At 37.2% G+C, this 13,767-nt stretch overlaps 1 protein-coding gene across 9 annotated transcripts in view; it reads left to right on the top strand.

Moving 5' to 3' along the window:
• The window catches only part of LOC138064030 (DNA repair protein XRCC4-like), a 198,755-nt gene that overhangs the window by 80,980 nt on the left and 104,008 nt on the right, over positions 1 to 13,767 (top strand). For all 9 annotated transcript variants that reach the window (XR_011137241.1, XM_068924649.1, XM_068924650.1 and 6 more), the window contains one exon: positions 8,683 to 8,849. Coding sequence is in view for 8 of the 9 variants with exons in the window: in XM_068924649.1 (XP_068780750.1) it covers positions 8,683 to 8,849 (167 nt within the window). In the remaining variant the exon portion in view is untranslated. The remainder of the gene's footprint in view (positions 1 to 8,682; positions 8,850 to 13,767) is intronic.

The raw sequence follows: 13,767 nt of genomic DNA, 5'->3' as shown, positions 1-13,767 counted from the left end.
CACCTCACCATACACTCATCTAGCCCACACTTCCTGAGCTTACCTAGGAGGATGTGAAGGGAGACAGGGTCAAAAGCCTTGCTGAAGTCCAGGGAGACAACATCCACTGCTCTCCCCTCATCTACCCAGCCAGTCATTCCGTCAGAGAAGGCTATCAGATTGGTCAAGCATGATTTCCCTTTGGTGAATCCATGCTGACTCCTCTGGATCACCTCCTTGTCCTCCACATGCTTAGTGAGGACCTCCAGGAGGAGCTGTTCCATCACCTTTCCAGGGACTACTGTGATAAAATGACTGGATTTGTGGACAAGGGGAGAATGGCAGATGTCACTTACCTGGACTGTAGCAAGGCTTTCAGCACTGTCCCTCGCAGTATTCTTGTACCCAAGTGGAGTCATTTTGGTCTGGATGGGTGGACAACTAGGTGGATTAAAAACTAGTCTCGGCCTTGGCAGTCTAGAATCTGCTTCAAGTCTGACTTGCACTGTAGCATACACAGGTCGAGGAGGGGCAGAGGGGAAGATTTGTCATTGACAGACTTTTCAGCCATATTTCTGCCTCTTTCCCCAGAATCCAGATGTTCCCTCAAAAGGGAAGTTTGAGAGCTCCTTCTGCAGGGTGCCTTGGTCCTTCTTAATCTAGTAAAATACGGTGGCTTATGCTATAAACCTGAGAGAGAGCCATTCTAGTGACAGCTGTGGTTGTGTCTACACTAGTAAATTACTAGTAAATTTTCCTGGGTATGTTCCCAAGCACAGAGGCCAACTGGCGTGGAACAGTCTATGTCCATATTATTAATACTCTCTTAGCCCCCAAAACAGGGCGGCAGTGTGCAAACTGTTGAGAATGGTTCCTGGGGTGTTCTGACCCCTGAGATGTGCCTGGGAATGGCTTGGGAAGGTGCTAGCTGACACGGGCCACAGATGTGCTGGGGCTATTCTCATGTTGTAGACAGTTGTATTCTAGTACCTGGCAAAGTTCCCAAGCTCTATTGAGTTTACTGTACAGATGTAGCCTGCATGTACTACTGTCGTAAGAGGGCCATGGTGCCATGGATGTGTGGGTTTGAGGGTGTGAGAAAGAGTGAGGCACTCTCCAAAATATTCGGGAACCCCTGCCATACAAAATAATGAAACCAGATGGAATTTCATCAGTTGATGTGGAGCAAGTATGAAGGTAATTTATGTGGAAGATTTCTGCAGTCTGTAGTAAAAACCTGAGAAAAATAGCAATTGCTTATATCAGCAGATTTTCTCCAGAATAGGTGGATGTTATGCCTTCATCAAGAAGGAAGATGTATTTTTTTCTTAAGGATGAAGTAATGCATTTCTCACAAATAACATTACAGGAGTGAAAGGCAAGAGTGGAGAAAGGCAGAATTTTTATCTTAAACTTGATTTTTATAACTAGTAATTGTATTCTTGTACTGACTGATGTAACTGGCAAGATTTCTTGGCTACTATGGGTACTTCAACTTTTCTAGCTTCCTCAAGTTTGCTGTTACAAAAGTAATTTCTGCTTTCACATACTCAGTCGTCACTGTATTGTGCAAGTCTAGTTTAGTCATTTTTTTTTAACCACACCCAGGGATGTCATGGTTACTGTTGAATGATTTCCCTGGAGATAGTGGTGGCACAGCTTTAAAAAATCAAGACCACTCACTGATTGACTTAAGAAATAAAAATGGTATAATGCTTTCCAGATTCAAGCTTATAACAATACTTCCTTTGTATAAGCAGCTAAGTGTCACCATCATTCATTTGTAGGTCATATTCTTTAACCCTGTACATGAATTTTCATTAACATTTTCTTCTTTTAAAAGAATTTTCATAGTGAAAAGCTTATTTTTTTTATCCAAGTCTTGATTCTATCTTAGATCTGAGTATGTCATTGTAGAGAGTAGACCAGGTTGTTGATATTTAACCAGTAATAACAAGAATAGGTCTAGAAGTCACAATCTAAATCTTATTTGCAAGAAATCCAACTATCTGTTGGGGAGAGAAAGTTGTTATCTTTTACACAGCGTAATTTAATGCAGTGTAAAGGACATCTTACTTTTAAGTTACCATAGCATTGGCAGTGATTCAGTGTTGCTCTGTATGATATGGCTAATCTCTAAGTGTCTGGTAAGGAATTTACTTTCAGTACTAATCATATGTAAGGTCATCAGTAGGTCACTTCAGGATAGTTTGCCTGATAGTTTTTAATATTTTATCCTGGCAAAACTTTCTAGGTATAAATTTATGCAAAAGTTGAAAAAATGAGTAAAGCAGTTTAGACAACTGTAAAATCACTTTCAAATTTTGCTATATTTTTTTGTGCATTTTCCTGTAAGTCTGTATCACTTGAATTCCCACAGGCTCAGCTTTAGTTTGGGTGCTAGTGCTAGTCTAAGGATTTTGTGTGTGTGTGTTGGTTTGGCTTTAGAGATTTATTAAGATGGCTTTTTGATGATTGAAAATACTGTTTCAGACTATGGGCTTTTTAATGAGGAAAATAATCTGATTCTTCCTCCATAGTTCCCAAAGAGCCTGTTGAATGAGCACTGCAAGGTAGTATGGAAAGACCATGTTTTAATAAGAGGCTCTGTCTTAGAAATATCTCTCCACTGTAGCTCCCTCCTAGCGTAGGAAAGGTGCAGAGAGATGCTTGGGACAGGGCAATGACATAAGGATCTGTTACATTGATCTGTAGAAGTTTACTGCTTCAGTGCAGGGGTCACATCTGCTCTTACAGACTGCAGGTCATGATGAAGATAGTGGAGAGACTATGCAGCTGCTCCATGCTGGTGGGTTGATCTGGACATTTTTTTTCCTCCCTCACATCCTTCATTGATGTTTCCCTGGTGAAAGGACATTTGCTGAGACGCTACATTGCGGGAGGCAACATCTATCTGCAAGTATGTAAAAGTTATCAGCTCTGCTAACCCAGCTGATTGTTAACAAAGTTTGAAATACTATGGTTAGAAGTAGAGTGCAGGCATCTCTGAGTCCCAATCCCAAGGTGTAAGAAAGTGGGAAAAAGGTGAGGTGAGTTTGAGAGAATTTTGTTATGGGCTATCGGTTAATTCAAACAATTAAAACTCCCTGAATTAGTTCACACAACAGGAGTGTTTTCATTTCCAGATTGGATCTACAGTAACTGTGAATATGCCATCTGTGAAAATGATTCATAAAATCATTTTCAAAACAGAGAGAGGAGTAAAAGCAAAATATTATGGGTGAGGATTTAGGTATATAAAATAAATAGAAGAGGCTATTATACAGCTGCTACAGCCTGCCAGGATGAGAAAGAACAAAATATGGTTGTCTAAACCAAGTGTCAGAGTAGTTTTTATGACATAACATCAAGCTTGTAGAAAGTATATAATTCCCTAAATAGATTTTGGATAACAAATGCTATTAAAAAGGATTGTCAGGATACTCAAGTAGTATAGAGAGAAATCACAGCCAACAATGCAGTTGAAAAGTTTCAACTTTTTTTTCCTTACAGACTAATATGTCAGGATGAAAATCTGTTGTTGTTGGAAATTAGCCCACAGTGTTAATGTCTAGCTTCAGATTCTCCCTCAGCAGAGAGAACTCACAGAAATAGCTGTTTAAATGTCATCTTTCTGTGCCTGACCCCTAATACTTGTTGCTATAGCTATGATACTCTGAATTCTAGGGAATATAACAATGCCAAGGCTATATAGCCTATTTTCCACACCAAAATATATGAATATGTATATATGAAAATTAATTTCACCCCCTCTATACAATCAAATAATTTTCTTGTTTTAAAACTTTCTATGAGAGATCTATTGGCTTCCATTTTAATTAGATATATTCATATTTATATGATATATTTAGATTTATATGAATATAAATCTGAGTGAAATATCTTCCTATAAACATATTAGAAATAAAAATATTTCAGAGAAGTTTTCTATTTGGCTTCAGAACTATTTTCTGTCTTATAGTTAAAATTGCTTCTTCCTCTAAATTATAAGGCAGTCAGTATTTGTGTGGGAGGACAGGTGATGGGAAGACAAGTTTCATCATAAGCTTATAATTTTCATTTTTATTTCTAACTTAAAACATTGGTGTAATGGATAAGTGTTGAGTGTGATTTCTGATGAAGATGACATAACTTTTTTTTTAATGGTTCTTTATTCATCTTCATACCTCTTCAAAAAAGAAAAAAAAAATCAGCACTTTAATTTTCAAGAGGAGCAGTTTATCAGTTACAGTCGATCTCTCGTCTACTGGGACCTCTAGCAGATCTGGTCATTCTCTGTATGAATGAAGTGTTTAGTGCTGCACTGTTTTACGTAGTGTTTTCATGAATGATCTAAAAGAGGAAGGAGAAAGTACATTAATTACATCTGCAGATGATACAAAGCTAGAGAGCTGCAACAGCTGGTGAATAGCAAGAGGAATAAATTGATCTACAGAGACTTCAGTAATGTGCAGGAATTAACAAAATGAAATTCAGCTTGAAAAAATGATAGTTAATACACTTAAGGGAAAAAATGATCCAAATCACAGATATACTATATGCAAAATTAGTGAAGTGTTGAAGGTGAGCTTTCACTCATGCAATAAGGAAGATCTATTCATCTTGATTTCTTACTTAGTTAACTGTGGTGTGTGTGTGGATTCTTTTTGTTTGTGTGTGTGGTGTTTGTTTGTTTGTTTTTAATGCTATCCTGACCTTTAATCACTTCAATTAGGTCTTGCTAGAATTCTTTCCAAATTCATTACAACTGCTTTGGCAATGAAGGACAAATGTCTATTTCTCATTTATGCTGCATGCGAGAAGAGCAATATACAGAAAAACTAATGCCTCCTTTTCTTTTTGTGATTTCTTTTCAAACATTCTATTTTAATAGAATTCTGTCTTAATCAGTGCTACAGATTAAGAGTCTGTCCTGAACTAAAAATCCATAGCTTGGAAATTTTATTTTCTGTCTCCTCTTTTACCAGTTTGCTTTCCAGTTTAGGATCTCAATAGGACTTCAGAGTAGAAGAGCTGCAAGACTTCATTTTCTTTTATGGTTTTATGAATGGTTACTACTTTGCCTTGATACTTTAGAAATGAAATGAATTTGGCTGCTTTTCTGACTTATCAGTCTCTCAGCACCAGGCTCTTTACAGGAGCCAATGGCAACCAGTTGTAATTTGCTCAGATAACAATGTTACTATTGTTAGCACTAAGGTTTCTTTTTGTTAAATTGGCAGTATAATAGCTCATTGTAACATAGTTTCACATTGAAGAAATAGAGTAAAAACTCCTTTCAGTATGTTTGTATAAGATTCTGTATGAAGAGGGCAAAGCAAAAAAAAAAAAAACCACATATCCAATATCGTGTTACTTTTGGGTTAATTAGGGCCTTGTCTAAACCTTGGGTGTTTTTCTGCACTGACCTGCTGGAGGTAGCGGCAATGTAACCAGAGGAATGGTACAACTGTATTGTGTTAACATTAGATGATGGAAAAAAAGATACGGGAGAATAGGTATTTTGCAGAAGCATCAAGAATTTCTTTCAGCTGACATGCAAGCACCTGCCTAATGAAAGGCTTGCTTTACTTACCTTTAGTGGACCTGCTAGAAGCAGTCCACAGATCGTAATATATGAGACATGGAAATCATTACAGTTAACAGCTTAATATAAGAAAGTATATAGTAGTCATTGCTTTATAAAGACTAAATTCTGCCTATTACTCTGTTGGTTGGTATACAAGGGGTATAAGAAGTTGTTTTCAGTTCCAGTATTTTCACAGTAAGTTTGGACTTTGAAACGAACACGTAGAAAGACAGCCAGCTAACTCAATGTGTCTCTCTAGTGGTGCAGGGAAATCTGTCCAGCACCTCCTCTCTGGCTGGCACATCAGCGGTAGCTAATCAGGCTGGAATGCATTTCTTGCCCCTGCTCTCTGCAGTGTGACCTCTCCCCGCTGTCTGTTTTGAGAATTCATCAAAAAAAGATAGTGTGCCCAAAAGCCTGGTTTCATTTCTTTCTTTGTATAAAGGATGTTCGTTTTCCACACGGGTCTGCAGAAGTCTTTCCATGAGACAGTTCCCAGAGGATATATTTGCGATTTCAAAGCTCCACTTTACACTAGCAGAATTGATTTATACAATTTCTTTAAATAAGAGACTGAATTGCTGTTTGTTTATAATCATATGCTTTAAATGTTTAGCTGTGTATTTGGCGCAGTTTTGATTGTGAGTAGAACCAAGCTTTCAGCTGAAATGTATTGTCATCCTCTTCAACTTGTTTTAGAAGACATATTGGTATTTTATTGTTTTGAGCTGCCTAAACTGTAAGCTGGACAATGTGACTTTGTCCTGATTAAACATATTTGCCTTTACGTTATCTCAAATGATTGTATTAAAAATACAAGACAAAAACATTTAGCTGCTCTTCCTGTTGCCTCTGCAATATAAGAATGTAGAAGATTGCATTTCTGTTTATCTATAGTACTGTGCTTCTCTATCTCTGTGGCTAGTATTTAAGTGCGGCATGAACTCTTTATCCATATAGCTTGGTGGTAGCTTGCAAGTGATGAAAAACAGTTTCCTTTACGCAAACGTCCATCTTTGTTAATGCTGTCAAACAGCAAGTGTGATATCCAGGGAATACACGTCACTCTGTGGGTTACTGATAATGTAATCTTATTTCCAAAAATAAATCAAATGCATCTTTTCATCTCTTACAGTTAACTATAATCACCAAATTGACATAAGCTAGAAGAAACCAGTCTGTTAGAGACTGTATACATGAATTTAGAAAAAATTGGCGGCTAATTTGAAATTAAACTTTTAGTTTTGCTTTATATTCGGATAAACTCACCTTACTGAAGAAGCTCATGATGATTTGCATGTGTGGCTGTGGAGACTCCCACAGATAATTTATCTAATCTGTGTTTAAGAACTTTTATTTGTTTCAAATAGTATCTTTAAGATCATTGTGAGCAGTTTTTACATGGCCTTTTTCAGCAAAAGCTTATGTATAGCAGTAGTTAACCTCACTTTTTTTAAGAAGTGCTAACAAATGCTACTTTTCTTGTGGATGACTTTTATTTGATTAGTTACTGTATGTTCCTGAGTAAAGTGGACTACCATGAAGAGAATAGTGAATGAAATTGGATTTTTTATTTTAGTAGGTGAAGTGCAACAACACAGATCACTCTTCCCTAGTGTGTGCCACTTGTGTTTTTTAAAGATGTTATTGCCATGCCATCTTCAAGTTAAAAAGAGGAATATGATTAATTTTGTAGAGAAATGCCACAACAGCTCCATGAATCCTTTCAAAGTCTCCCAGATGTGAGAGGACCTGGGCTCCCTCCAGGTGTCCCTCACTGACTCCATGTTCTAGCAGGCATTTCCAGTCAAAGTCAAATCATTTGATGTCCCCGTTCCTGACAAATCTGGTTCCATAGTAGTTCAAGCTGACCAAAATCCAAATCATGTGGTCTAGTCTAAACTGCTTGTCTCTGGATCAGCTCCCTGAACCAACGTACTGCCAAGTCAGGTAAATAAATGATAATGCTGCCTTAATGGAGAGAAGTGAGCATGTGCTGCTAGTCTTGGAGAGAGGTGTCAGAAATATGTTGTATGGCTACTGTAAGCTTAAACAGCTGTGGAAGTGCACCTTAAGACAGTTTATATTCCCTCTTTGTCTACCCTCTCGAGAGCACCAAAGTCGGATCCTTCATCTCTGATTTGCTTCTCTTCAGATAATGTTTGTGACCCTGTTCAAGCAAGCCTAATATCCTCCTTCGTCAATTGCCTCAAACAGTCATCATGAACATCTATCTTCATTGTGCTCTGAATGTTTATAGCTTTGCTGATACTGATTTGTGTGTATGGTTGAGCTATTGCTCCCCCAGCATTGTAGAAAGAACAGTCTTCTGCCTGCCAGAACAGGCAGAACAAATCTGTTCAGACTACTTGTACAGTCTGTATATCATCTTCATTGTTCAAGAAATACAGCTATTGATTCAAGATCCAATCCTTAAATCCCCTTGAAAATATTGGCGTTACCTGTTTCATTGCATTTAGGTTTTAAGAACTTGTGACTAAGCCCTTAAGAGGAAAACCAATAGGCTAGATTTCTTCTCTCAGGTTTATGTAAAGATCATAGGCATTTATGATGCTACTTTCAATCAAAGATAGTTAATATTTATTTATCAGTAGTATTTATGTGATTGAGTTGCTGCTGTGGTTAGCAGAATAGGCAGTAAGCTAGGTGGCATGAATGATGTTATACTGTAAGATTCTCAGTTCCTGTCGTTCTGCGTTACATCAGGAATGCCTCTTATGTAAAACATTTGGTTGCATCTTTGTACTGCTGACTGCATCCTGTTCTGTAGCAGAACAGGTTGTTGTACTATGTTACACTTTCTGTATTGTATCTCTTTTCCTGCCCATTAGAGTGCACATCAGTGCTTACATCCTGTGCTTATTGTATGGCAGGTATCCATTAACATACAGTAAGTGCATAGAAAATTGCCATGTAGTTTATTCCACATGCTTATTTTTATGACAAATTCACTATGATAACAATTTGAACTGAAGGGCTGTAAATATTCCTTATGTCTATCCTTATTAAGCTTATGTCTGTGTCTTTTAGAGGTGAGATTTTATGACCTTTCTAGTACTGGTGAGGTAAATCATTTTTTCTTCTTGTTCTAGTTTAGACTTGGATCTCTAAGGCTGCAAAAAGTTTCGAGGCCAGTTGAAGTGGTTAAAGAGCTGATTGGTCATTGCCTGGACCGCTTAGGAAGACTGCAGGCCGAAAACGAGCACCTGCAAAAAGAAAATGAAAGGCTCTTCAGTGATTGGAATGATGTGGAGAAACGGTGAGTTTGAAAGTGTATTCATAGGATATTCTTTAGAAACTCACTAATACATGTGCAGCCAGTGAAGGCTTTACTGATGGGCACTGTTCAAGTTATGTGCTCAATGAAGCGCACACATTTTTCTCCTCTTGTGTTTTGAGCCGAGTTACTTATAGCCTGTATAGTTGTGGTTGTCTGTCTTTCAAGGAGGTAACTGGTAACTAGACTTTTCAAATAAAGACGGTTTTAGCTTTATGCAGTGAAAAAAATTGACCTTTTCTTTGGAATCCTCTTTCTTCAGCAAGAGGACTCTTTTCTGACTCTTAATCTCTGTAATTCTCATAGCTAACACTTCAAATTATTTTCATGTTTGTGTGGGAAATAAGTTACCAGGACTTAAATCTGTCTTGTCAAAGCGACCAGAATTTAGGAACAAGTATGTTGTTATAGTAAAAAGTTCCATTATTTTCTGAGAGACTAATTTTTTAATTCCCATTGCCTTAGTGATTTAAATTGCTGCTGCACTCTGTAATAAAGTTATCTATGCTTATTTCAGTTGGTTAGTATAAAATGCATAGCATATGCAAGTTGGAGATTTATCTTCTTCTCATTCTAAAGCTTTGTTATATCTTTTACAATGATGGATGAAAGGAAGTAGCTAATTGGTGTTAATTTACCATGAAAAAAAAGAGCTAACTTTTGGGAGGAGTTAGTTTTGTTGCTCCCTCATTAAAATAAATAGCAGTTTTTTCCTGACAATCTCCCTGACAAGCATATGGCTGTCCTAAATAGTGTTTTACTGCCTAACAGTGTAATGAACAATGGTGTATTGTGTAACCAGTCTGCTGTACTGCATTACACGCTAATGTGTAACGTAGGCATTAGGGCTTGTATCAATTTCCATGGTGTTGTGGCGCTTCTAAAGGGTAATCCCAAAGAAAAATTCGCAGTTGCCTGACAACCTATGCTCTCTGAAGCAATCTGTTCTAAGGCTCCTGAAGGTGGTGGTGTTCTGCAGTGCGTTCATATTTTGAGTTGTTGAAATATGACTTCTCAAAATAAATACTGAATGTTGTATGGTCACCAAGCTTTCTCCATGTCCCCTAAATGGAGAATAAAATTAATTTTCGTCTAAACAGTGGACTTTTTCTTTCTTTTTGTCATAGCCCAATCTACCTTGCTTTATCTCTTTGCTCATTTGACTCATATGCTGGGCCTAGGTGGTGTGAGTTTCTTAGGGAGAGGTTTTGTTCAGTTCTGTCTTTGGTCACTAACCATGGTTTTAGGCTGCAGCTTCTGTGTTGCACCCAGCATTGAGAGGTGAAACACCAGAGAGCGAGCCTGTAGGTGTGGGGAATAAAGTACTCCTCCTTTCTCTTGGAGCTTAAGCATAATCAGCCCCCGAGTTGCAACCCTTGCAGTTCCTCTTCCTTAAAATCTCTCTCTTCAGGACCTCATGAGAATTAAAACATAATGTTCAGACTTCTAAGAGCTTTTTTTGTTTAATTGAGGTAGAACAGAAAGCAGGAGGTACTAGATGGAAAAAAAGGCAATTGTAGTATTCTATTTCCCTGCTTTAATTTTCTTGATAATCCTGAAGGCTGTGGGCTTAGCTTAGCAACTTTGAAGAAGCTCCCTCGTGGTTCTCTTAGGAAGGTAGCATCTTTCTGCTTGCTCTTTAAAATGACTGACAGGAGAGTCTCAATCTCTTCATTCAGATGGTTAAATCTGCCTAGTGAATATCACCTAAGTTTAGCCTAAATATCAGCCCATATTTATTGTTAACAATTGCCTCAATTTGTACACGATCATCCGCAGAGCTTCCACTGAGCAGTAAGCGGCTTGCTGGTTACAACACTGTGCCATGTGCAGGTGTCTCTTCTGCCACCTACCTCTGTGTTTCATGTCCATGTAAAGGTGAAAAACAGGAGAAGGCCAAAAATCCCTTTGAAGGCAAAGTCCCTGAATCCTCAGACGGCTAAATTAGGTGTCCAGTCTAAGCTGTGTGCTTTCTGATGTATTGAGAGTGTTTCTGGCAAGAGCAGTAACTCCTTTAATTTTAATTGTTTCACTCTTCATGGGGGCCTAAATGTAGGCTTTTACCTGGCCAAACATCTCTCTGTTTTTAGGAGGTGATTCATACATAGATGATATCAGTTTGAGACTTTCTAGCTGATTAGACTCTACAGCACCAGATCTAAAATAAATCCCTAAAACACTAACTAGTGAGATTCAAATAGAGATGGATTTCACTGAAGTTACATCCCTGTTGTCATTAATTAGGAGCTGAAGTGAACTGGGTTCTTGATGTCCAGCTACTTTCTGCTATATGGAAAAGCTTTTTTTAATGCTAATATATTCAGGTGCCTTGTGTGGTAAGTAGAAATAGCAATTTTCAAAAGGATCATTCTGAAAATGCTGCAAATGTGTGCTGGTGTGTGTGCCTGCATGCCTCGGGGGGGGTGAGTTGAAATTTCAAAGCCGGATACCTAAGGTTTTTATTTTATATATAAAAGATGGTAAATATAAATTAATACTCTCCATCAAAGTAATTCCTTGGCCATTAAAATAAAGTTAAATTTCTGATTTGTATGTGATTTGTATCAAATGCCCAAAATCAGTATAGGCAAACTATAATCTAAACAGTTGACCACAACACAAGTTGACAGCTATAGTGACAGTATATCTGAACCGCAAGCAACTTAGGCAAACCAGGTATTTTTGGTTCTTGAAACTGACTCTTCAACATTAGCTTGTTAAGATTCAAAACCATTACCGATGGTGGGTGGGGGAAAGGAGAACCTAAAATGGAATGGAGAGGTGACATAAAAGTAATATGTACTTTGTAGCACTGAGGACAAGCATAGGAAGCAGATTTTTTTTTTTTCTTTACTATATGAGAGGGAAAAGTGTGTAAAAGCCAATAAGTTACGTAGGTCATGTTAGCTCTGAAGCATGTGGAATTTCTACATGTTTGAGCAGAGCTTAGAACTGGACAGTTACCTTATTTTCTTAATTACAAATCCTAACCATTCTGAATACTAGCAATTTTCAGTAGGCTGTGCAAGCATTTTGTTTCATATCAACTTGAGCCTATCTGGCACATTAAAAGCATGAATAAGTCATCTAAGAATATAAAATACAGAAAGCATATGCAAATCAGACTTGCAACACTGTAGCCATTAACTTTCTTTATTTGAAAGTTAATTTAGTTGCGTTATATTTGAAGATTGTCTTTGAGATGAGCAGCTTCTTTACTTGGCCTGGGGAGCTGATATTTCAGTGAGACAAATCAAATACAGGCACAAGCATGTGACAAATTGCAATGAAAGGTTGTATTTGTAGCTGATGAGGTATTGGAATGAAACCCAGCCAGCTTTGCTTTGTGGTCACGTAATTCAGGTAACACATGCCTGAGTGACTTCTAAAGACTATGCAGCCTTACAGCCAGAGCTGCCTCACACTCCTGCTACTGCAGGATGCATAATTAATGCATCTGTGCTCCCAAGCAGCAGAGGACTGTTGCTTTTTACCATTCTATTGTTATGTATCTTCATGTGCTGTATAATAACTTATAACTTGCAAGTGTAACATGAATTTAGTATTATTTCACACTAATGCTTCTATTGACTGTTACGCTAAATTAATGTCACATCTCTATCTGAAGAATGTATTTATCTTTATATATGAATTCCTTCAAACAACAGAAAAATCCGAAAAGGTGTTCAAGTAAATGAAGACAACCATATAAAATTAACTCATGTCACAGTACTAATTCACTTTGCCTCTAGTGTCCTCCTATGTAACAGCTGATTTAAAAAAAAAAAAAAACCTTTTAGTCTATACATATATTTTGTGTGTATATTTCCAGATGCTAATATTTTGTTTCTAGAGGACCACAAAGTTGGCCTGGTCATGGCTTCTCTTCTGTAGTTCTTAATGCCCAGGTAACATCAGCTTTACTTCAGTGGACACCTACAAAGTTATATGAATTTTTATCACTGGATATTTTTGCAGGATTCAAGGGCCTCATTGATATTGTCTTATATGACATCTTCTTGGCCAAGTTAAGGAAATGTCCCTATTAATGTAACTATTTAAACTAACCACAGCTACTCTGACACTAACCAGCTTGTTAGGCAAAACAAAAAGAGTAGTAGTAAGCATTTTCTTCAATTAGTGTTGTCTGTGTGTTGGAGAAGGGCATTTTCTGAATAATTTGATAATGTCAGACTTGCCTGTTTTACACAAAAATGTTATTTCCTATTTTTCTGTATACCACAAGAATTAATTTCAACCACGCAAATGACAATTTAAGCAATAGTAGTATTTAATTAAAAAACCCTCTTATTTGTGTGCCAGAATGCTGCTTAATAAGTGGCAGGCAATTCCTGTGCTTTCCTTTCTTCCTCCATGAGTTGGTCAAGGGGCTTTCGGGCTCTGCGTTAGAGCTTTTATGGTTCTTTGTTGCTTTAGTGTTTTGTCTGTCTGTTCCCCACTAAACAGTTAAATTTTCCCATTTATAGGTGGAAAGTCTCCTGGTAGGTGATTAGTACATATGATCTTTCATTTAGGAATTATTGAACCGATCTATATGGTAATGATGTTCTGCTATTTGCATTTAAATTAGATGAATTATTTATCAACTCTCAAGCGTATCCCTAAAGCATAGTACAGCAGGCTTAATACTTCGTAAAATTATTTTCTATTGTCTTTTTTCTTATATATGTTTTTGATCACCGAACAAAATAAGCAGTATTTATATAGGAAAACTGTTAAAAATTCTTATTTTATAAATTAATACTTTAACATTTGTTTATACTTTTAACACCGAAGGCATGCCTTCTAAACTTTTTTCATCATTCTTCTATAGTGTTGGTGAAAAGAATCTTGTTTGTAACTTACTACTATTTACCATAATAATATAATTACTACGATC

The sequence above is a fragment of the Struthio camelus genome, chromosome W (genome assembly GCF_040807025.1).
Source record: "Struthio camelus isolate bStrCam1 chromosome W, bStrCam1.hap1, whole genome shotgun sequence".
Taxonomy (NCBI): domain Eukaryota; kingdom Metazoa; phylum Chordata; class Aves; order Struthioniformes; family Struthionidae; genus Struthio; species Struthio camelus.
The sequence above is the reverse complement of the archived record's forward strand: the minus strand, read 5'-3'. Positions and strand labels throughout refer to the sequence as shown.